Here is a 25,446-nt window from a genome sequence, read left to right as displayed (position 1 = left end):
ATTCTACGCGTAACGGTCATAACGGTCTGCCATGTTGAACTTTCTTATTTATGGCCCCATCTTCACGACATTTGGTAGGCGTTTTCCCTGCGCTAACCGAAACCAATGTACGTACTTATTTCGGTGGTATGATGCCACTGTCGGCCTCCATATTGAACTTTTCAACAGTCTTTGTTACTTATGGGCCCATCTTCAAGAAATTTGGTACGCGGGTTCCCAACGCTAACTGAATCCTACTTACATACATATATACGTCCATAGCCTGCAGCTCGGTCACCGTGTGAGGCGGCGTTGGGTCCCCATCCCAACGCCTCCCACGTTGTTGGCTGCCTGCCTATATAAGGTCCGTCGCTCCAGTCTCTACATTCCCTTCCTTGCTTCGCCACGGGATTCACGTCTCCCTGCTGATAACTACGGCCTTTTTATTTAATCCACAGCTTCTCCACTGTTTTATTGTTCATTTATTACGATTTTAGTTATTGTGTAGATATTTTAGACTTACTTTACATTGTTCAGGTACCCATTTCCTTTATCATTCCAACCGTACCCGCATTAACATGTCTATCGAGGTGATCACCATTGATCAAAGAACTGTCACTTACCGAGTGGTTTCCATGCCCGGAGATGGCACCTACCTTTTCCATTCTCTGTGTTACATATTGCACAGCCATATCATCTCACTCTTGATATCCGGAGGAACATTGTGTCGTATGTATTGAATGACTGGGACAGGTTCAAGGTGTGGACTGATGATGGTACAGGAGATAATTATACTTCACAGGAGCACTATAAGAGTGAAACGCTTAAGCCCTTCACCTATGGATCTGCATGTGAGTTGATGGCTGCCGCTGAATTGTTCGGTTGTCGCTTTCAAGTGTACTAAAATGGCCAAATATTTTACACCTTTCGACAACCACCTATGCCTCTTAAACATCTTAGATTCACAGGTGACGATTTCAGTAGTGGACACTTTGATGTTTATGAATGTTTAAACTCTCAAAAGCTGGATGTGAAGTTATCAATGAAATTGGTTGTATACTTACAACGCTTGACAGATGCCGAATGTCTCTTCAACACAAGTCTTACAAATACTGTCATCATTGAAACAAACCATGAAACTCAAACCGATTATGACAGCAGCAATCCAAGCTGTGAGATTTGAAACAAGATTACTATTCACATGGCCAACTGTACGTTGCATGCTCAAGAGTAAGCTCAGCGCACAGCTTGGTCATATTACAAATGGAGGGCCGAACTCACAATGTGGCATACAAAGAGATCCTTAACAAATAAGTATTGGTATATTTTCCCTCATTTTTAAAAAAGTAAAATTTTCTTCTTAATAAAAATTTTAAGGCAGTACTTCGCCACTGTGAAGCACGGGTATTTTGAGATATATATATATATATATATATATATATATATATATATATACAGTGATCCCTCGTTATATCAAGCTCGACTTTCACGGCTTCACTCCATCGCAGATTTTAAATATAAGAATATCTAAATATATATCATGGATTTTTCGTTGGTTCATGGATTTCTGCAGACAATGGGTCGTTTAATTTATGGTACATGCTTCCTCAGTTTGTTTGCCCAGTTGATTTCATACAAGGGACGCTATTGGCGGATGGCTTAGAAGCTACCCAATCAGAGCATGTATTACATATTAACTAAAACTCCTCAATGATATACGATATGCTTCCGTGCGGTGCTTGATTGTTTGCTTTTCTCTGTCTCTCTCACTCTCTCTGCCTGACAGAGGGGGTGTGAGCAGAGGGGCTGTTTGCACAGAGGCTGTTTGACTAGAGGATACGGACGCTCCTCTAAGAAAATGCCGCTTTATCGCTGTGCTTCGGCATACTTAAAAGCCCAAAAGCATGTATTGATTTTTTGATTGTTTGCTTTTCTCTCGCGCTCTCTCTCTGACATTTTCTGCTCCTGACACGCATTCCTTTGAAGAGAAGATATATTTGCATTCTTTTAATTGTGAGAAAGAACTGTCATCTCTGTCTTGTCATGGAGCACAGTTTAAACTTTTGACTAAAGAGTGTTATTTTATGTCTAGAGGGCTCTAATAATGTTAACAGTGTGGGAGAGATTATAAGGGCTTAAAATATATAAAAATAACCATACAAACATATGGTTTCTACTTTGCGGATTTTCATCTATCGCGGGGAGTTCTGAAGCACAACCCCTGCGATCGAGGAGGGATTACTGTATATGTCTATGTCTATATATATATATATATATATATATATATATATATATATATATATATATATACATATATATATATATATATATATATATATATATATATATATATATATATATACATATATATTTTATATTTTTTTTTTTTTCTTACTACAGATAATATGAACAAGTACCATTTTGCAATGAACTGGTCTAAGTATCAATTGGAAAAAAAATATCATTAGCTAGGTTGCTATCCTTTCCAAAGGCATATACAAGGTGAGACACAAAAATAACCGGATTGGTAAAAAAAAAAAATATTTATTGATAAATTACAGTATTCTAAACATTGCCACCTTATATATACTCCCCCTCCTGATCTGTACACCGCCCCATACGTATCTTCCATTGATTGAAACAGTGCTGGAAGTCTTCTTGCTTTTGAGGCTCTTCAACAGGCTTGCTGTTTTTGTCTTCACTTCATCCATTGAAGAAAAATGTGTTCCCTTCAGGTCTAATTTTATTTTTCAGGAACAAGTAAAAATCACAGGGAGCTAAATCTGGCGAATAAGAAGGATGATCAAGAGAAGATTCGCGAGAAATTTGATGTTGATTCACTGTTTTATTCTTTTTTTTTCCAACCGACATTATCGCAGCAACTTGTGTAGTGATTGTTGTGCAAATACTGACTGGGCTATTCAAAGAATATACCTTGCTGGTCATCAGTTTTGAGAGGGCGTGTAGGAGGGGATATAGTTCTATGATCCTTGTTTGGCCGACCTCCAGACAGTTTTCCAGGAAAGCCCCAAGCCCAGTCTGGTTATTTTTATGTCTCACCTCTTAACCTACACATTTAAAATGTCTGCATTCTGCCAATCTGTGTTTCTAATAAAGATAAGTCTCAACAGCTGACATATGCCTTTTCAACCAAGCCACCCTGATTCTACTATACAGTACTCTATTTTTTGCTTTCAGCTTCTTGTAAATGTTTTCCTCTTTTATTTTTTCATTTACCTTATTATTTTACTCAATATTTGTCTTGAATCTGAATCAGCATATTTTGGCCTTACATAAAAAAGCCACACTTATCCTAGTGTAAGAAATATATTGATATAAATGTATGCCTCCCAGTTTATTGATTGAGGTCTGGACCCTAGCAACTTTTAGCCAATTGTTAGATACAAGCTGGCAATTCAAACTGTCCTTTCATGACCAGTGAAGTTCGTACCATTGACCCAGTAAGAAAGGTGTTTAGTAAAGTACATAAAACATTTTTCCTTCTGTATTTTCTTCTCAACTGCAGAATTAGGGGCTACTGTTCAGACAGCAGTGCACTAGAGCCCATCACGTGCAAAGTTTAAATATTTCTTTCAAAAGTGGGATCTCAATTAAGACCATGGCTACAGCATTTTCCTCTCTTCTGATTTGAATTGCATCTTTTGTCTAAGTGTAAGTCTTTCTGTTTCATCGTGGGTTAGGTTTAGTCATGTTGAATTTTCAACAGACATTTTCCATCCATCCATTATCCAACCCGCTGCAATCCTAATTACCAATCCCAGCCAACACATGGCGCAAGGCAGGAAACAAACCCCGAGCAGGACACCAGCCCACCGCAGCAACAAAATTTTTTCCCCCTTATATTTTCATTTGAACCCTTTTCTAAGAAATGTACTGATTTCAAAGGGGTGTGTGGTGTTGCCAGTACCTTCAGAAACGGTATCCTCCTTTCCTTTACACCCCTAAACAAACCTTTCAAAATTCCAACAAATCTTTTTAGTGGGTTTCGCATTTGCAAAATATCATCACATGAAATTAATTTTAGTTTCACCAAACTGTATGTGCAAGGAAATATTAGTTGTTTTGGTCATCACTACCTATAATATTTTTGCAATGTTATATTTTATTTAACATATGTACATTGAACAAAGACTGTGGCCTCATGTCAATATTGGTCCAGCAAAGAAGATTCTCTTGGCAGAGTCTGCAGAAATCAGCCAGCAGTGATGAGCACCTTTTTAGAAAACAAAAAGTTCTTTGTGGTTGAATAGTTTTAAGGAAGAGCATTTTTCTCTCCACAGACACATGGCTGCAGTGAAGGTTTAGCAAGCAAAACCTTCACAAGACATTGATAAATTGATTAACTCCGTAGGCCAACACGACAAACAGATCCAGTCTCTGGAAAGCCATATGATGTCTTTAACCTCCTTAGTGTTAGACCCAAGCATCGCTTGGGCTGTAAAAGCATTGGTAAAAGCGTTAGCCCCGAGTTTCACTCAGGCAACTGTATAGACATATCTAGCTTAAGACCCAAGGATTACTTGAGCTGTAAAAGTGCCAACAGCATTAGTGTTGAGCGTTACTCAGGCAATGTTATAGGTGTGTCTTGCATAAGCGTCAGGCCCAAGTGTTACACAGGCAATGATGTTGACGCGTCTTCTCCTAGCCTCATTATGGCTTCTCGTAACAAATGCCTCTTCTCAGCAGTGATGACAAAATAAATCTGTCTTCAGGCTGTGAAATTGAAACGAACAGTGAAACCAAAAGTGATTCTGGAAAGTGTGCTGTTCACCATATTATTATTTATTATTTGTATCATCATTATACTTTCTACACTACTGCCTTTGTACTTTGAGATAAGATTTAGTAAAAATGTAATTTTTCAAGCCAAAAAATGTAATGGTTTCTACATGTTTTTTTTTTTTTTAGATAAAATGTAACGCTAAGGAGTTTAAGTTCTTAAGTGACTGAACTTTTAAGACAGGAACAGACACTGAAACATCTGTATTATTGGGATCAAGGACAACTCAGAAGACAGCAATGTGATTGAATTTTTAAAAAAACTGGTCAGACATTGTCCTGGTTTACAGTAATCCCTCCTCGATCGCGGGGGTTGCGTTCCAGACCCCCCCGCGATAGGTGAAAATCACAAGTAGAAACCATATGTTTCTATGGTTATTTTATATATTTTAAGCCCTTATAAACTCTCCCACACTGTTTATAAATATTCCCCGCAGAGTTATACAGCATAATCCCTTTGTATTCTCTTAGATATTAAGTAAGATTCATTGAAATTATGTATATAAACACACTGTTTATATACAGTAAAACCTAAATATTATTTTAAAGATATTGAGTGTCTCCGATATCACATGTCACAGCCATTACGATAGACCTGCCACCAGCAATAAATACGTATAATGCAACAAAAATAGTATACAGTAATCCCTCCTCGATCGCGGGGGTTGCGTTCCAGAACCCCCCGCGATAGGTGAAAATCCGTGAAGTAGAAACCATATGTTTGTATGATTATTTTTATATATTTTAAGCCCTTAGAATCTCTCCCACACTGTTTATAAATATTCTCCGCACAGTTATACAGTAAACCCTTGTTTATCGCGGTTAATCCGCTCCAGACAGATAAATAAATTTCCATGAAGTAGGATTCTTTATTTATAAATCTAATATTTTCGCAGTTAGAGCATAGAAAACCTGTTTACGACCTTCTAAATACGTTTTTTAACATTATTAGAGTCCTCTAGACATGAAATAACACCCTTTAGTCAAAAGTTTAAACTGTGCTCCATGACAAGACAGAGATGACAGTTCTTTCTCACAATTAAAAGAATGCAAACATATCTTCCTCTTCAAAGTGCGCGTAAGGAGCGGAGAATGTCAGAGAGAGAGTAAAGTAAACAATGAAAAATCAATAGGGCTGTTGCGCTTTTAAGTATGCAAGCAACGCGATAAAGCAGCGGCAATGAAGGGATCAATGCGAAGGTAGCCTTTCAGCATTTTTTACAGGAGCGTCCGTATCTTCTAAGCAAACAGCTTCTGTGCAAACAGCACCTCTGCTCACACCCCCTCCGTCAGGAGCAGAGAATGTCAGAGAGGGTGAAATAGAGGCAGAGACAAGCAAACAATCGAGCACCGCGCAGGAAGCATATCTTATAGCATTGAGGAGTTTTAGTTAATATGTACTGTAATACGTGCTCTGATTGGGTAGCTTCTAAGCCATCCGCCAATAGCGTCCCTTGTATGAAATCAACTGGGCAAACAAACTGAGGAAGTATGTACCATAAATTAAAAGACCCATTGTCCGCAGAAATCCGCGAATCAGCGAAAAATCCCAATATACATTTACATATGCTTACATATAAAATCCGCGATAGAGCAAAACCGCGAAAGTCAAAGCGCGATACAGCAAGGGATCACTGTACAGTAAATGTGTGTGTACAGTGACACTAAACGTACGTACATGTACTAAGTACTGTAAGTAGAAAATTAATTATGGTTACTCACCAACAATGACACGATGACTTGTCCAATAACAATGAGTTTTATTTTACTGCACAACAAAGGAGAGCGTTACAGCCCTTAAAGGAGCCACTTCAGGCGATTGTGTAGCACTGCCGTTGTTGTTCTTCTGGCAGTCTTCAATCCAAATCCCTAAAGCAGATTCCATCCAGACTACTGCCTTATTACATCCACTTACAACTTGTTTTGCACCCTGGTTAAAAGAACACTGCGGCCGTAGATCTTATATTCCTTTCCTACTTTTTAAATAAAAAGAATCGTAGCCTTCAACAAATCCAAAACGTTTACCTTTTTGGCAATCGTTAACATCTTCCATTTGCGCTTGGGCTCGGCCCCTGAAGCAGTAGCAGATCGTTTTGGAGCCATAATGAAGGGCTTGACTATGCACAAAGATAAACACAAAAGAGCACAACTCTTTACACAGCGAAACACGTTGATGCTGAATGAGCAAGACAAGACTTCCTGGTTAACACTGCATTCAGCAAGCAGGAACTTAACTGCATGCTCTGATTGGTTAGCTTCTCAGTCAGGAGAACTTAACTGCGTGCTCTGATTGGTTAGCTTCTCAGTCATCCGCCAATAGCGTCCCTTGTATGAAATCAACTGGGCAAACCAACTGAGGAAGCATGTACAGGAAGTAAAAACACATTGTCTGCAGAAACCGCGAAGCAGCGAAAAATCCGCATTATATATTTAGTTATGCTTTCATATAAAATCCGCGATAGAGCGAAACCGCGAAAGTCAAAGCGCGATATAGCGAGGGATTACTGTACAATATTTTTGTCCTATCATTAAGTGATCTCACAAGATTTATTCCTTGTGCCAAAATCCATCATGTCCAAGGCCACTAATATTAAAATTTCTGAATTATAACGACCACCAGGTGGTCATTCAGGAAGCAAGAAAACCTCACTGTTATATGAAAGACATTGTATCCATTTGTCTGCTGATTATTATGTTGCAGCTAGAGCTGCAAGGAAAGCTAAGCAACTGGCTATTAAAACCAATCTATAGGGTGGTCCATATCTAATTATGCAATTTTCATTACGCTATAACTTATTAAGTTTATTACATAGGAAATCACACGAAAAATCCTGGACCATCGAGAAGTATGCAAACTGATGACATGATGAATCGCCTTTGCGCCGAACTGGAATCGTATCCGCATAAATTAAAGTCATCCAGACGATATAGATCTGCATAATTACATCTAGGGCCACCCTGTAGAATGTTCCTTGCTGAGTAATGGACTTCTCTTTAAAGACCTACAGTTTCCCTCATTATCTGTTGATAATATTATTATGCGCAATACCCCTGTTGTGGCTCAATAGTTGATGAAACCATTAAAATCCATAAATGGGTGACACTCTCCTTGGTCAGATAGGCTGGCTCTAGGAGTACTTTTTGTACAAATTCAAGAGTTCCCCAGATTGAAATTCCCAAACAATGACTTCAAATGTCCACTAGGGTAAAATTACCATCAAACTCGGGCTAGTCACAAAAAAGGGCAACAAAGAATCTTTATAAATAAAAGATTTACTTTACAATAAATGCTGATACATACAAAATAAGCTTTGTAGAGCATAAGACAAAATGCACAAAATGCAATGCCTTGAAGATAGGTTACTATTTGGATTGTCTATCCTAAATCCCAATATGAAATTCAAAAGGTGAAGTCCAAAAACAGAGCAGTGGTTTGAAGTATCCATAAAATCACAAAAAGCACCGAATAAACTCAAGAACTCAGCACACCATAAGTGCTTTCACAGTGAACCACAACAGACTGTGGGTTATCCCTGTCTTTATGGGGATGAGGGCTATCCTATGATGGTAATGTGTAGGTGGCCCACCTCTGGGGCACCCCCCATGCAAACACATAATACAAGACGCTTAAACATAAAGAAAATAAATCCTCAACAATGTTAACGTATGGGGCGGCGCGGTGGCGCAGTTGTAGCACTGCTGCCTCGCACTTAGGAGACCCGGGTTCGCTTCCCGGGTCCTCCCTGCGTGGAGTTTGCATGTTCTCCCGTGTCTGCGTGGGTTTCCTCCGGGTGCTCCAGTTTCCTCCCACAATCCAAAGACATGCAGGTTGGGTGGATTGGCGATTCTAAATTGGCCCTAGTGTGTGCTTGGTGTGTGGGTGTGTTTGTGTGTGTCCTGCGGTGGGTTGGCACCCTGCCCAGGATTGGTTCCTGCCTTGTGCCCTGTGTTGGCTGGGATTGGCTCCAGCAGACCCCCGTGACCCTGTATTCGGATTCAGCGGGTTAGAAAATGGATGGATGAATGTTAACGTAAACCATGAAAGAAATAAACATAAAAACTGCATTTGAATCACTGGGTGAAATACAATGCTTTTAAGGTTCAGAGAGCAACTGTTACTTACAGATGTTAAATTATTCAGTCTCTAGTGCTAAACTAAACCCCAAAATTAACTCGGCTTTAATTACTTTATTATTAAAACCAGACAAAGTTCCAGTCAAGTGCTCTTTTTATTGCCCCATTTCTTTGATGAATTTGGATGCCAAACCGCTGGCAAAATTCCTTGCAAGAAGATTACAAAGAGTTAATATACAATTTGATTCATTTAAATTAGGCAGTGTTCGTCCAAGCCCAGTAAGTGGCAGGTAACATTAGGCAGCTATTGCATGTCTTGGATACGTCTGTCTGTCTCTGTCATGTCCAGTCACTCTCCTCAGTCTAGACTGGGGTGGGCAGATTCAGTCCTGGAGGGCCGCAGTGGCTGCAGGTTTTTGTTCCAACCCAATTGCTTAATAAGACACACTTATTGCTCAAGTAACACTTCTGCTTCACTTTAGTTGTCTTGCTCGTTACGATTTTGAACCCTTACTGCTTATTTTAGTCTTAAAAAGCTGTAGTCTTGGTTTTTAATTGGTCCTTATTGGCAATAAGATGCAAATGACAAAAGAAACCAGCAGTACTCCATTTAGCTTGTTACCATTTACACCTATGTGTGTTTATCGTGCACTTTTGGGTTTAATTAAATAAAAAAGTGAAGCACTGAGAATGACTCGCCTATTTTAGACTTCAGATCATTTGGATGATATCCTTAGAAAGGAAATAAAATCTAGGATATGAGATTGACTTGACATGGCAGTGTTAAAGCACTAGCAAGCCATGAAATTAAATAATTGACAGGGATTGGTTTTTTAACACTAGAATTACCAGAGCCTACGAAAAAACTCGTAATTCCGTCCCACCTTAAACTGCTTCTTAAATCCCTTCACACCTCTCCGCCAGCGCCCTTTGTCTTCTAAATGTGCTGATAAAGAGAAGCTTGGAGCAGCCGCTATTCCATCCCCCCACCAATTTAGAACGTGCACGAACTTCTCTCAGCTCATGCCTTGATTGAGTATCTGGGAGTGAAGTGGAGTTTTAGAGTGGAAATAATAGATCGTTGTTTGGAACACACGCATTTCATGTCTGTTCCGTTTCTACAGTAATCTGTGTCAACACATTGTTAAAACAGAAACTTTTTTATATTCTAGTAGTAGATGACAAAATGTAGGCATAAACTATATAATGTATGAAGCCTGAAGTCCAAATAGCAAAGAAACATTTTCACAAGAATAACACAATTGCACTTTTATTCAAACATATAACTGCAGAAACAAAAAGCCGCCTTAACATGCGACATTGACACCAGTTTACTGTAACTGACTCCGTGGTTCAATAGATTCAGCCCCGCTTTGAATCAAGGGGTCACGGGTTCGATCCTGCGCCCCTCCGTTTTGAGAAGTAAACTGCTCTTAGTCTTACTGTTTTAGAATAAAAGCATACATTTGATTTCAGTCTGTAACAGCCGGTGCAATTTATGATCTTTGTAAAGGTTAGCTTTTTTTTTTTTATTCACTTTTCACTCTCTCAGTCGCGTTCAGAATCAATCCATACAACCCCATCTGACACGGCTGTTTTCACTAAAGACGCGCTATAGCTCTGCAGTGTACCACGATGCATACTAACGCCCCGGTTCTGACACACAAACGCTGGCGAAGCTGCCTTCTTCGAATCTCACCGTCACTTGCTTTTCTTTTTATTCAGTTTTATTGAGTGTTCCTGCCAGTCCCCGCATGTTGCTGTATGCTTTTCTTTTGTACTCCAGGACATGCAGAGGAAAGAATGGTAAAGACCAGTAACTTCGGCGCTATATGCAATCATCAGACACTCCCCATCTGCCCGTGTCGTTCAAACACAGGAACATATATTGGTGTAAAAGTATAACAAAAGTGCACTTTTATTCAAGTGCACTTTTTCCATCGCCTTTTCCTGTAAGAAGCAGTGTACACACTTCTCTCTATGCTGTGGTTTCTATTACACACCTGAAAGAAAGAGACAATATATGTGAAAATATAATCGCACTAATGCAATATTATTTGAAAACGAACAGCGTCAGATCGGGTGTGAATTTATGCAGGAACTGGAAATTCTCTGATGCGGGACCTTCCCCCAGGGAAGAAAGTACAGTGTCAGGTGCTCATTCAGTGTAATAGAAACCATAGCACAGAGAGGTGTGTACACGGCAACAAGTACACGTGTCGTAAATGTAGGAAGGACGGTCCTTGGGTGTGTGGGAACTGTTAATATTTGAATGTGATGATTTTATATAGCACGGAATGAAAATCTGCACTTCTTAGCATTGCACCATGCAAGATGTCGTATCAATCGCCTACTGTAACTTGCTTTCTTTTTCTTCGGTTATACAGGTAGTTTTGAATAAAAGTGCACTTGTTTTGTTTTGAAATGAAGTGTCTGCGTGCACTTTTCGTGGCATTACACGTGTATTTTTGAGCATGCCCGTTTGAGCAGTATAAAAGTATTGAAAAGTATAACAAAACAACGGGCAGATGGGGAGTGTCTGATGATTGCATATAGCGCCGAACTTACTGCTCTTTACTATTCTCTCCTCTGCGTGCCCTGGAGTACAAAAGAAACAGAATACAGACGCGCTATAGCTCTGTGCTGTACCACGATGCATACTAACGCCCCCACCGGTTCGGACACACAGCCGCGGGCGAAGCTGCCTTCTTCGTATCTCACCGTCACTTGATTTTCTTTTTATTCAGTTTTATTGAGTGTTCCTGCCAGTCCCGCATGTTGCTGTATGCTGGATATGTTCATATGTATTGTCTCTTTCTTTCAGGTGTGTAATAGAAACCACAGCATAGAGAGAAGTGTGTACACTGCTTCTTACAGGAAAAGGCGATGGAAAAAGTGCACTTGAATAAAAGTGCACTTTTGTTATACTTTTACACCAATATATGTTCCTGTGTTTGAACGACACGGGCAGATGGGGAGTGTCTGATGATTGCATATAGCCGGTTACTGGTCTTTACCATTCTTTCCTCTGCATGTCCTGGAGTACAAAAGAAAAGCATACAGCAACATGCGGGACTGGCAGGAACACTCAATAAAACAAAATAAAAAGAAAAGCAAGTGACAGTGAGATACAAAGAAGGCAGCTTAGCCAGCGTTTGTGAGTCAGAACCGGGGCGTTAGTATGCATCGTGGTACACTGCAGAGCTATAGCGGCGTCTTTAGTGAAAACAGCCGTGTCAGATGGGGTTGTATGGATTGATTCTGAGCGACTGAGAGAGTGAAAAGTGAATAAAAAAAAAAGCTAACCTTTACAAAGATCATAAATTGCACCGGCTGTTACAGACTGAAATCAAATGTATGCTTTTATTCTAAAACAGTAAGACTAAGAGCAGTTTACTTCTCAAAACAGAGGGGCGCAGGATCGAACCCGTCACCCCTTGATTCGAAGCGGGGGCTGAATCTATTGAACCACGGAGTCAGTTACAGTAAACTGGTGTCAATGTCGCATGTTAAGGCGGCTTTTGTTTCTGCAGTTATATGTTTGAATAAAAGTGCAATTGTGTTATTCTTGTGAAAATGTTTCTTTGCTATTTGGACTTCAGGCTTCATACATTATATAGTTTATGCCTACATTTTGTCATCTACTACTAGAATATAAAAAAGTTTCTGTTTTAACAATGTGTTGACACAGATTACTGTAGAAACGGAACAGACATGAAATGCGTGTGTTCCAAACAACGATCTATTATTTCACTCTAAAACTCCACTTCACTCCCAGATACTCAATCAAGGCATGAGCTGAGAGAAGTTCATGCACGTTCTAAATTGGTGGGGGGATGGAATAGCCGGCTGCTCTTTATCAGCACATTTAGAAGACAAAGGGCGCTGGTGGAGAGGTGTGAAGGGATTTAAGAAGCAGTTTAAGGTGGGACGGAATTACAAGTTTTTTCGTAGGCTCTGGTAATTCTAGTGTTAATTAAGCAGCTGAGTTGAAACAAGACCTGCAACCACTGTGGCCCTCCTGGACTGAATCTTCCCACCCGTGGTCTAGATGATAAGATAGCTTTCGATTGTATGAACTGGGGCTTCTTATGGGAAATGTTGAATTGCATGGGTTTTGGTGCCGGCTTCATTAATATGGTTACAATATTGTGTTCCCTACCCTTCGCAATCATCATTAATACAAACTGATCCTTTACGTTTTTTGTTTTTAGTCGTGTCAGGCAGGGCTGCCCATTGACTTTAGGTCAGGTTGGGGAGCATGCACTGCTACGGCGCATTGCCGCACCCACCACATAATGAAACCGCTTGGGATCCTGGTTGGCAAACACACGGTCCAGTCCCACCCTTCGGAAATGACCGCAACTAGGTGTTACATGAGCATCCCCTCGGCCTGGTCCAGCACTCTGGTCCACAACAATGAGGATCCTGTGAGCTGGATCACCTTCGGAAAATTGTGCCACATGGCCGTAGCGCTGTAGCTGACACTCCCTCACAATGCAGGTAATGTACCTCATTTGGGACTCCATGAGCAACCGTTCATTTTACACAATGTGAAACCAGCGGAATCCAAGGATTTTCCAAAGAGACACATTACCAAAGGAATCCAGTCTTTATCTCAGGTCACTAGATAGTAAGACAGAAAGCACTAGGACTCTAAAGACTTGGAGCTTCATCCTTTCGCATAGATATCGGGAGCGTCACACGCCCCTTTTCTGCAACCTCATGACCTCCCATGCTCTCCCAATCCATCTACTGACTTCATAGGAAGAGTCACCAAAGACATGAAGGTTGACACTCTCTCTCAGGACAGACACACTGCTGATGCTGTGCCCAGGAGGTCAATAAAGGCCTGGTTGTTGGTTTTTATCCAGGATACTCGCAAGCCCAACAACAACAACAACATTTATTTATATAGCACATTTTCATACAAACAGTAGCTCAAAGTGCTTTACATAATAAAGAATAGAAAAATAAAAGACACAATAAGAAAACAAAATAAGTCAACATTAATTAACATAGAATAAGAGTAAGGTCCAATGGCCAGGGGGCCCAGACACTCAGACTCCTCGTTCAGTCTCTCGAGACCCTCGATCAGAGCCTCCATTGACTCCGTGAAGATTAGAGCATCATCAGCAAAGTCAAGGTCAGTGAATCTGTCGTCAACAACAGATGCCCCGCAGCTGCTGAACCCCCCATGACCTTGCCCAACACCGAGTCCATGCAAGCATTGAAGAGAGTATAAGCAAGAACACACCCCTGATAAACACCAGAATCAACTGGGGAAAAACAGAGGTTCTGCCTCCACTCTGCACAGCACTCACAGTACCAGTGTGTAGGCCGGCCATAATATCCAGCAACTTTGGGATCCCGCGAAGTCTCAGGATGACCCACAGGGCAGGTCGATCAACTGAGCCGAACGCTTTACATAATTGACAAAGGCTGCAAAGAAACTCTGCCGATATTCTCGTTTGTGCTACATGAGAACCCTCAGTCCCATGATGCGGTAGACTTTTTAGGCATAAAACCAGACAGCTGTAGTTGCTGGTAGGTGAGCAAGTGATCACGGATCCTATTGAGGATGACCCTAGCAAGGACCTTGCCCAGCACCAAGAGCAGTGTTATCCCCTTGTAGTTGCCACAATCCAGGCAATCACCCTTCCCTTTCCAAATAGGAATAACAAGTCCTGTTTTCCAGTAATTTGGGATGATGCCCAACCCACAAATGGAAGCAAAGATTGCTTGCAATGCAAGGAGGACAGCCTTACCACCAGCCTGGAGAAGTTCACACCAGACACCACAGATCCTTGCAGCCTTCCCTACCCTCGGCTGGTTCACCACAGTGAGACTGGGTGGTTCACAGCTAATTGGAGTATCAGCCTCAAGAACCGTGGACCCAGAGATATCCAATGTCCTAGCCAGAGGATCAGCTTTAAACAGCTGCTCAAAGTAGCTGGCCCAGCAGGCTACCGCAACTCTCAGTGGAACAGATTTGGATGTGTGTAATGCTTTGATTCCTCTGTAAACAGGACATGGGTCACTAGACCACAGATGGTGTGTCACCTGCTCACAGATACTGGGTACACAAACACAACCCTCAGCAACCTTCATAGTCTTGTCACAGAAGGTCTCCCACATCACATTAGTATCAGCAGTCGCACCCAAGTCTGTAAGTTCATCACACAAACTGTGTGCAAACCCGTTAGAAACAACCTGATCTTGGAGACTGGCCAGATCCAGCCTCATTTTCCTAGTAGGTTGTAGTCTCGCTGACCTAAGCTGGATCTTCAAAGTAGCAACACACTTCTAAAGGCGAGGATTTGATCAATCTCCTTCACCTCACTACAGTATTGGAGTGCCAAGTCCAATGATGTGGGTCAGGGTGCTGAAACTAGGATCCAGCAATCCACAAAGACCTTTTACAAAGTCGAGGAATATGGAGCCACTTTCACCACGGTTGCCTGCACATGGGAACTGACACAATCCTCATATCCAGCCCTGTCTGTCCCAGTGATCGCATTGAAGTCACCCATGACCAGAGAAGTGTCCCCTTGCGAGCACCCATCAACTACCAAGCGAAGTTGTGAATAAAATGTCTCCCTCACTGAGACATCACTCACTGCAGGTGGAGCATACACTGAGACAACAGACAAGGCACCCAGAGAGTGTGTAAATCTGAGACTCCTGATACGACCCCACACCAGTTCTGATCTCTAATGGTCTTGACCCCATTGGCTCTCCCATGGTTTTGACTCTTTCAGGAATGGGTCTCCCAAAGGCTTTCCCCATCCCCTTCATAATGTGAGCAGCCTTTCTGTGGGTGGCTGCAGCAAAACTACTCCCCAGAGAGCAGAAAGGAGACCTGTCTGTCACCTCTGTCTCCTCATTGGCGTATGTCTTCGTATGACTTTAAACTGCATCCAGCCCTTCAAGCAGTTCTCCAACTTGCAGGGAAGTCATGGGGGTTGGTGGCAGGATTGGCACTCCAGCCACCATAAAAAAACTTCACGCAGTTCTGAGATGACAAAACAGGTCTTTATTGACTCCTTTACAATTTAATCTCATTACACTTTATGAAGGTGAATCTTTGCTATATTTCGTCAAAACATCTTATGGCCTATCCCTTGTTTTAAACTTATTTAAGTCCATTCAAGCCCACTCAAGATTTAACTTAATTGGCAAAAGTCCACTTTGTATCATTTAAAGCTGTCAGTGAGCAGTATACCATTATGCCACTTTATATACAGCAGTATATCCACTATACCATTTTGACAATCCACCAGATATCTAGGGCTGGATTTTTTTCCCCATCTTTACATTCAACTGTGACTAATGATTTTTAGCGAGTAAGAACCTCCCACTGTATGGTCCACACTCCCACTGTCATTTTGTTTTAGGTTAGCTATCTGTGTTAACATGGGATGAGTGAGGCTCAACATAATCATTACTAGATTGGTCTACTCTCACACTTTAGGATCAAGACACCCACAGTGGACCTGTTGACACAGTTACATATGAGTGATGCTTAACTGCCTGTCATTCTGCAATATTCCACATAGGGTCCCATGTACATACTGTATGTAATGTTTGAGTGATGTATATGGTGCTTGTCATTCCTCAGTACCCCACACATGGCCTCATTATATCCAGCACCAACAATATACCCGTGCCCCTGAGAACCATCCATTCTCATAAACCTTTAGGTTATATGCAGCTTTCTAAACAACGGTGTCTTACTTCTACCGTACATGCTCTTCCAATTGAGGTGTAGTCACTTGCCTTTGCTAATCCCTGCAAGGATGAGCAAAAAACAATCTCCCCTGCACCAGGTGCCCTTATTTGTAGTTTTACTTATATTTACTATTACTACTTCAGTCACACTAAATATAAAGACAATGAATAGCAATGTAAAAGCAATATCTTATTTATTAAAGTATAATACCAATAGAAGAAAGTATAGTAGAAAATAAAATAGAGAGCAAAGCCTTGATATATATAGCCTTAGAAATATTTACTAAAAATTATCAATTTCAACGAATGATGTAGTCATGGTTGGCTTTATGATTCAGCAACCAGTGTGACATATGAGGTACACTCAGACATCCAGATGAACTAGTCTCTCTCTTTTTCTCTCTCTCTCATTCTGACATGTCTCAGTCTCTGATCTTTGCTTCCTATGTCGTTCCTTCTTTCAGCCCTTTAAATGGGTTATGTTGAAATCACACGTGGGGTTCTGAGACATGTGACATTACACACATGTGATTGTCTAGCTATGCTGGTGATGTATGGCCCTGCCTAAAAGCTTTAATCCTGTATGTATCTATACAACATCTTACTGTATTCATTGTTTTTACCATTAAATTATAAATCTTGTCTGACCATTTTATGTAATAGTGCCATAAATTCCTTGGATAGCAAAAGTTATAAATTGCTGGCACAGTATAGAAAGAATGTGCAGATGTATTTGGGTCATAAGTTATTAGTCCACAAGAGAGGAAGCTTTCAGTGTAAATTGCCTCTGTACATTAATTACCTTAAGGGATCTGTAAATTCCTTTGGAAATTAGTTCCTTTATATTTTATCATGATTCATTTGTGCAAAATAATATAAGCAGTCTGCAGTTTCAAAAAATGACGATTTTATTCTCCTGGGGCCTCACTTATAAAGCTTGCTTACGCACAAAAAGAGGCTTGAAATGTGCGTATGCAACTTCCCACACAAACATTGGGATGTATAAAAGAAAACGTGATGGGGGAATGTGTGTACAGTGGGTATGGAAAGTATTCAGACCCCCATCAATTTTTCACTCTTTGTTATATTGCGGCCATTTGCTAAATCATTTAAATTAATTTTTTCCCTCATTAATGTACACACAGCACCCCATACTGACAGACAAAAAAAATAATTTTTGAAATTGTTGCAGATTTGTTAAAAAAGAAAAACTGAAATATCACATGGTCCTAAGTATTCAGACCCTTTGCTCAGTATTTAGTAGAAGCACCCTTTTGAGCTAATACAGCCATGAGTCTTCTTGGGAAAGATGCAACAAATTTTTCACACCTGGATTTGGAGATCCTCTGCCATTCCTCCTTGCAGATCCTCTCCAGTTCTGTCAGGTTGGATGGTAAATGTTGGTGGACAGCCATTTTTAGGTCTCTCCACAGATGCTCAATTGGGTTTAAATCAGTGCTCTGGCTGGGCCATTCAAGAACAGTCACAGAGTTGTTGTGAAGCCACTCCTTCGTTATTTTAGCTGTGTGCTTAGGGTCATTGTCTTCTTGGAAGACAAACCTTTGGCCCAGTCTGAGGTCCTTAGCACTCTGGAGAAGGTTTTTGTCTAGGATATCCCTGTACTTGGCCACATTCATCTTTCCCTCGATTGCAACCAGTCGTCCTGTCCCTGCAGCTGAAAAACACCCCCACAGCATGATGCTGCCACTGCCATGCTTCACTGTGGGGACTGTATTGGACAAGTGATTAGCAGTGCCTGGTTGTCTCCACACATACCGCTTAGAATTAAGGCCAAAAAGTTCTATCTTGGTCTCATCAGACCAGAGAATCTTATTTCTCACAATCTCAGAGTCCTTCAGGTGTCTTTTAGCAAACTCCAAGATCATGCTGTGGGGGTGTTTTTCAGCTGCAGGGACAGGACGACTGGTTGCAATCGAGGGAAAGATGAATGTGGCCAAGTACAGGGATATCCTGGACAAAAACCTTCTCCATAGTGCTAAGGACCTCAGACTGGGCCGAAGGTTTACCTTCCAAGAAGACAATGACCCTAAGCACACAGCTAAAATAACGAAGGAGTGGCTTCACAACAACTCTGTGACTGTTCTTGAATGGCCCAGCCAGATACCTGACTTAAACCCAATTGAGCATCTCTGGAGAGACCTAAAAAATAGCTGTCCACCAACGTTTACCATCCAACCTGACAGAACTGGAGAGGATCTGCCAGGAGGAATAGCAGAGGATCCCCAAATCCAGGTGTGAAAAATTTGTTGCATCTTTCCCAAGAAGACTCATGGCTGTATTAGCTCAAAAGGGTGTTTCTACTAAATACTGAGCAAAGGGTCTGAATACTTAGGACCATGTGATATTTCAGTTTTTCTTTTTTAATAAATCTGCAACAATTTCAAAAATTATTTTTTTTTGTCTGTCAATATGGGGTGCTGTGTGTACATTAATGAGGGACAAAATTAATTTAAATGATTTTAGCAAATGGCTGCAATTTAACAAAGAGTGAAAAATTGATGGGGGTCTGAATACCTTCCATACCCACTGTATATTTAGGGCAACTCTGACCCCAGCATATGCAACATTTCAGAGAAACTCGGAAATGATGACAGTCTTGATAAAGTAGGGAAATGCAACCAAAAAAGGACTTGCATGCATTATAATATAATTATATTACAGTAATGGCTCGTTAATGTGAATTATTATATGATAATGTATTTCAATAAGCCATTATTATAATTAATGTTAATGTGACAAACATATTAAATCTTAAAAGTTCTGAATATGATGTAAATGCTATATTTCAGTTCCTTCTTAAGAGGGCCAATGCTGCTCATTTACACTGAAGAACTTTTTTAGTTTTTCACCAGTTTATATAGCCTACCTGTTGTCACTTCTCAGGGAACTGGCCGAGTTAGGAATATTTCAGCAAGGCTTCACTCTGTCATGCCCGCTTTGCTGAAAGCCATTAGCTGACTGTGAAGGTGCTACATCTATTTTTCAAATGGCATGGCTGTACATACTCAAAACATAACATGTTTTTGCCAACATAAAAAGGAAATTTGCAGCAGTATCCATTTCAACCACAAGCTTTTACATTCCATTAATGCAATCATATGTGATACCAAAATGAGACTGACAAATACAATAATTCCACGGCCTGGGTCAAGGCCTTGACCTGCAGTTGCTGTGTACTGGGTATGATGTTAACCTACATCCAAGCGCTACAAGCATGTCCTCCAACTTACAGGTAAAACATGATGATTCATGTTTATGATTCACGTGGCAGGATTGGCACTCTATATATAATGTCATTATAAAACAAAAGTGGCTTTGCTTAGTCTTGTACTGCTCACAAAGATCATCCTTCAAGAAGCTGGACAAAATTAATATTTTATATACTGTAATCTAGCAATGGATGGACTATTTATTTTAATATTTTCTATTTTTGCCATTTATAGTTACTGATGGTTGTATCCATTGTCCTGGAAAGAAACCCTGAACTGGAGTTTCAAAATAAGGTGGACCTGGATAAACTAGTTAAGGAGGCATTTAATGACTTTCAGAAGGACAGAAGCCGACTAGATGGGATAGAAAAAGGGGTGAGTATATAACAAGACTTCTCAAAGGCATTATTAAACAATTCAATATCTATTTAGCAAAAACTGACACTTGCTCATAACATTTGTTTTTTTCTGTTGTTGGCAAGTGGCAAATTAAAGTAACAGTCAGAATGTAACTGTCCTAATATCATCCAGTAGTTCATTTTTATCCTTTGCCTTTTAAATTCCATGGTCACTATTTGATCCAATACATTAATTTTTTGTGGGGTTATTAATTTTCCATTATTAAAATTAGCATATATTTTGTGTTTTTTCTTTCTCTTAGTATAGCAAAATATGCTTTTACTAATGTGCTTATTTAAGGGAATACACAAAACAAAAATTATATTTTTTATGTGTTACTTTATCCCATGTAGTTTGTAGTGATGCAGAGAAAAATGTTGAATCTCTTGTTCTTATGCAGTATGGAGAGAGAAAAAAGTTTGATAAAAGAGAAGCCAATAGTGACCAATGCTGTACAACAGCAAATTATGGGAAAACATTCATGGAAAAAAGAACTTACATTAGTCGTGTTGCATAATCCACATGTCCTATGCTCAAAACATGCAAAACACACTTTTTTGCTAAAATACTGTTAAATATGTATTTCTGGAATTATCAGAGGGCCTCTTTTGAAAATTGGGGACCCAAGTGCAGCAGGCAACGCCTCAGCACCACACAAGTTCCGATCCCCAACAGACCTGACCCTATTGGCTCTCCAACGGTTTTGACTCTTCCGGGGATGGGGCTTCTGAGGGCTTTCCCCCATCCTCTTCATGATGCGAGCAGCCTTTCTGTGGGTGGCTGCAGCAGAGCTACTCCCGCGGAGAGCAAAAAGGAGTCCCTTCTGTAGTCTCTGAGCTTTGAAGTTTTTTAAGGCTGTAAGACTTACAGGATTATCTCCTGGCATTGCAATCAATCCTTGCCTCCATTTGGGAGACTGGCATCATCCCAACTGACTGGAAAATGGGACTTGTGGTCCCTATCTGGAAAGGGAAGGGTGATCGCCTGGATTGCAGCAACTACAGGGGGATAACACTGCTCTCGGTGCCGGGTAAGATACTTGCTAGGGTCGTCCTCAATAGGATCCATGATCACTTGCTCACCTACCAGCGACTGGAACAGTTTGGTTTTACGCCTAAGAAGTCTACTATCGACCGCATCCTGGCACTGAGGGATCTCATGCAGCGCAAACACGAATATCGGCAGAGTTTCTTTGCAGCCTTTGTCGATTTTCGCAAAGTGTTCTACTCAGTTAATCGAGCTGCCCTGTGGGACATCCTGAGGGTTCGTGGGATCCCCTCAAGGTTGCTGGATATCATGACCATCAGTGCTCCTCCTGCTCCTTCTTGCCCAAAGGAGCAAATACCGGTCCTGCTGATGGGTTAAGGACCTTCTACGGCCCTGTCCAGCTCTCCTAGAGTAACTGCCTATATCCTGTAATCTCCTCCATGTCCTTTAGACTGTGCTGGGAGACACAGCAAACCTTCTGGCAATGGCACGTATTGATGTGCCATCCAAGAAAAGTTGGACTACCTGTGCAGACTGTGTAGGGTCCAGGTATCGCCTCATGCTGCCAGTAGTGACACTGACCATAGCCAAATGCAAAACTAGTGAAAAAACAGTCAGAAAAGATGAGGAGGGAAAAATGTCAGTGGTCTCCACCTGTTAAACCATTCCTGTTTTGGGGGTCCTCTCATTGTTGCCCCACTAGTGCACCTGTTGTTAATTTCATTAACACCAAAGCAGCTGAAACCGATTAACAACCCCCTCTGCTACTTAACTGACTAGATCAATATCCCAGAAGTTTCATTGACTTGATGCTATACTCTGATTAAAAAAGTTTTCCTTTAATTTTTTGAGCAGTGTATATTAAGCTGTAACAGCTAGTGAACAACCAAAAGGTCGGGTCAGGTTGGAGAGCGTGCACTGGTTGGCCAACCCAATCCCCCGTCCCCCAGAAAGACACACAGTCTATTCCCATCCTTCCGGAAATGGCCATCTATCTGCCACAGACAGGTGTTATGTGGGTGTCCCCTTGCCCTGATCCAACCTCTCAGGTCCCCTGAGGACAATGAGGATCACTACATGGCTTTAGTGCCGTAACTCCGTGGTCCCCAACCTTTTTGACACCAAGGACCACTTTTATACAAGCAAATTTTTCCAGGGACTCGGGGGTGTAATTTGGGGTGGGTTCGTACGGCAGTTCTATACAAAATATACATTACATTTCTATTATTATTGTTATAATATTGTAATAGAAAATATACAACTTACCATAATGTAGAATCGATGGGAGCCCTGTGCTTGTTTTCCTGCAACAAGACGATCCCACCTGGGGACAATGGAAGACTGTGACACAGGAAGTGTGTTGCTTATGTTCAGTCTACACTATAATCTCGTTTTGGTTGCTGTCACTGCAGAAAATGCTGCCTTACAAAGATGGGATGTTGTAAATGGAAGCAGAATTTTCAGTGCTTTTTGTGGCAACCTCAGGATATTCCGACTTGACTTGAATCCAGAACGTATGGAGATTTGAAGTTGTCTCAAACATACTTTTAAGGTCACCATCATCAAGCACAGACAAAGTTGATTCACCTGGCTTATTCACAAATGGGTCACGGATCCATTCCTTCCTATTTGGGGGTCTTTTGTGGTTGGGAAATAATGCTCAAACTCTATTGAAAGCTGAGATAGGTGATCATACTCCAGCTAGGAGAAAGAAGGCCCTGGCTTGGTATTTTTAACAACCTCTGCTAACAGTTGAAACATATCAAATATCCCAATGTTGACTCGTCAGCCCCATAAATCAAGTTTGGCTTCGAATGCAGCCACTTTATCTGCCAACCTGAACAACAGGTATCTTCTGCCTCTGCCCCATGTGCTGCTGCTCCACCACCGCCTCAGATTTTCCTCCTCAGGCTCCTCCAGCACTCCTTCAGCCTGGCGGGTTACTGAGTTTGCAGAGTGGGTAAAGATAGGGTGCCCAATAGTGCCTGCATGCCTATAGTGCAAATACAGGTACATTTCCATTACAATGAACTGCCAGGGACCTAAAAAGTACTTAGTTGTAATGAAAATTTCACTGTAATGAGATTCTGTATTTTTTGCTATAATGCTTTCTTTCACTTGAGTCCAGGCAATTGCAATCATTTCAATAGCTTCTTTCGCGTTAATTTTGCGTATGCATTCTCTTTCCTTTCTCTGCACCACTGCAAAGCCCCGACCTCCTAGTGTTCTGAAAAGTGTCGTCATTGATGGGGGCAGCCATTTTGCTGTAGCCCTTCACTGAGCGAGTCTCCGTTGCCAGCAGTTCTCTTGCAGCCCAGCTGTCAGACAGGGGGTTGGAGACCCTTGCCGTAACTGACACTCTCTCACACTGCAGGTAATGTGCCTCATTCAGGACTCCGTAAACCGCTCTTTCAACACAAAGTCAAACCAGTAGTACCCAAGGATTCTGCAAAGAGAGTCAGTAAAAGCAGTCTTCATCTTAGGTCACTTTGTAGCGTCCATGTCTAGCAAAACAGCAAGCACAAGGCCTCTAAAGACTTGGACCTCTGTCCTTTTGAAAATATATCAGGAGCACCACACACCTCTTTCCAGCGACCTCATGGCCCCCCATGCTCTCCCAGTCTGTCATCTGACTTCATAGGAAGAGTCATCAGTGACATGAATGTCGCTGACGAGGTAAGCTCTCGACAAGGTCGACACTCTCTCTGCAGACAGACACACCGCTGATGGTTGTGGCTAAGAGGTCATTACAGGCCTGAATCTTGGTTTTTATCCAGGACACTCGCAAGCCCAGACACTCAGAGTCCTCATTCAGTCTCTCGAGAGCCCTGATCAGAGCTTCCATTGACATCGATCGTTGGCAAAGTCAAGGTCAGTGAATCTTTCTTTACCAACAGATGCCCCACAATCTGGCTCCTCACCCAGTCCATGCAAGCACTGAAGTGAGTAGGAGCAAGAACACACCCCTGAAGAACCCCAGAATCTTCTGGAAAAAACACAGAGATTCTGCCTACACTCTGCACAGCACTCACAGTACCAGTGAAATAGGCCAGCCATGATATCCAGCTACTTCCGGGGATGCCGCAAAGATTTACGATGTTTCACAGGGCAGCTTTGTGACAATCAACAAAGGCTGCAAAGAGACTCTGCTGATATTTGTGTTCATGAGAGCCCTCAGCGCCAGGATGTGGTCAATTGTAGACTTCTTAGGAGTAAAACCAGACTGCTCCAGTCGCTAGTAGGTGAGCAAGTGATCATGGATCCTATTGAAGACCTTATCCAGCACCAAGCACAGTGTTATCCTCATTTAGTTGCCGCAATCCAGGCGATCACCCTTCCCTTTCCAGATGGGAATGACAAGTCCCGTTTTCTAGTCAGTTGGGAAGACGACTCTCTTCCAGATGGAAGCAAAGATTGCTTGCAATGCAAGGAGGATAGCTTTACCACCAGCCTGGAGAAGTTCACCCCAGATACCAAAGGTCCTTGCAGCCTTCCCTATTCTCAGCTGGTTCACCAGCTGTGCAATCTCAGTGAGACTGGGTGATTCACATCTAATTGGAGGATCAGCCTCAAGGACCCAGAGATGTCCAACATTCATGCCTGGAGGATCAGCTTTAAACTGCTGCTCAAAGTAGCCAGCCCAGCAGGTCACAATTGTAGCATCATCCATAAGGACCACTCCATCTCCTGTCCTGATTGAAACTCTCTGAGGAAGATCCAGATGTACGTAATGCTTTGATTCCTCTGTAAGCAGGATGTGGGAATATGCATGTTGAAAGGAGTGACATCAGACATCATCGGAAGGAGCTAATCTGCCACAGCAACAGCTACTCCCTAAGTTTGCCAGCCATCAGAGTGATCACACCAATAAAAGGTGTACCCACCTACAAAGATCTGGCCAATCCCAAGTCTGTGCACCTCAGAGAGTGCCACCACTAAAATTTGGAGTTGACAAAGATCCTCCTACAGCAGAGGAAGATGATCATCATGCCAGAGAGACAAAACGTCCCATGGGCTTACCTGGATGGGCTGCCTCAAATTGGGACCCGAGTGCTGCCGTGCACTGGGTGACACCTCAGTACCACACCAGTTCTGATTCCTAACAGGCCTGACCCCATTGGCTCTCTGGTAATTTTGACACTTCCAGGACTGAGGATGAGTCCTCTTTATAATGCAAGCAGTCTTCCTATGGGTGACTGCACCAGAGCTACTCCTGTGGGAAGCAGAAAGGATTGCTGTTTGTTGT

General features: G+C 41.6%; 1 protein-coding gene across 3 annotated transcripts in view; it reads left to right on the top strand.

The window, feature by feature from the left end:
- Window positions 1-25,446, top strand: part of phkb (phosphorylase kinase, beta) — a 167,795-nt gene that overhangs the window by 138,063 nt on the left and 4,286 nt on the right. For all 3 annotated transcript variants that reach the window (XM_039763121.1, XM_039763120.1, XM_039763122.1), the window contains one exon: window positions 20,049-20,189. In XM_039763121.1, coding sequence (XP_039619055.1) covers window positions 20,049-20,189 — 141 coding nt within the window. The remainder of the gene's footprint in view (window positions 1-20,048; window positions 20,190-25,446) is intronic.

The sequence above is a fragment of the Polypterus senegalus genome, chromosome 9 (assembly GCF_016835505.1).
Source record: "Polypterus senegalus isolate Bchr_013 chromosome 9, ASM1683550v1, whole genome shotgun sequence".
In the NCBI taxonomy this organism is placed as follows: Eukaryota; Metazoa; Chordata; class Cladistia; order Polypteriformes; family Polypteridae; genus Polypterus; species Polypterus senegalus.
The sequence above is the reverse complement of the archived record's forward strand: the minus strand, read 5'-3'. Positions and strand labels throughout refer to the sequence as shown.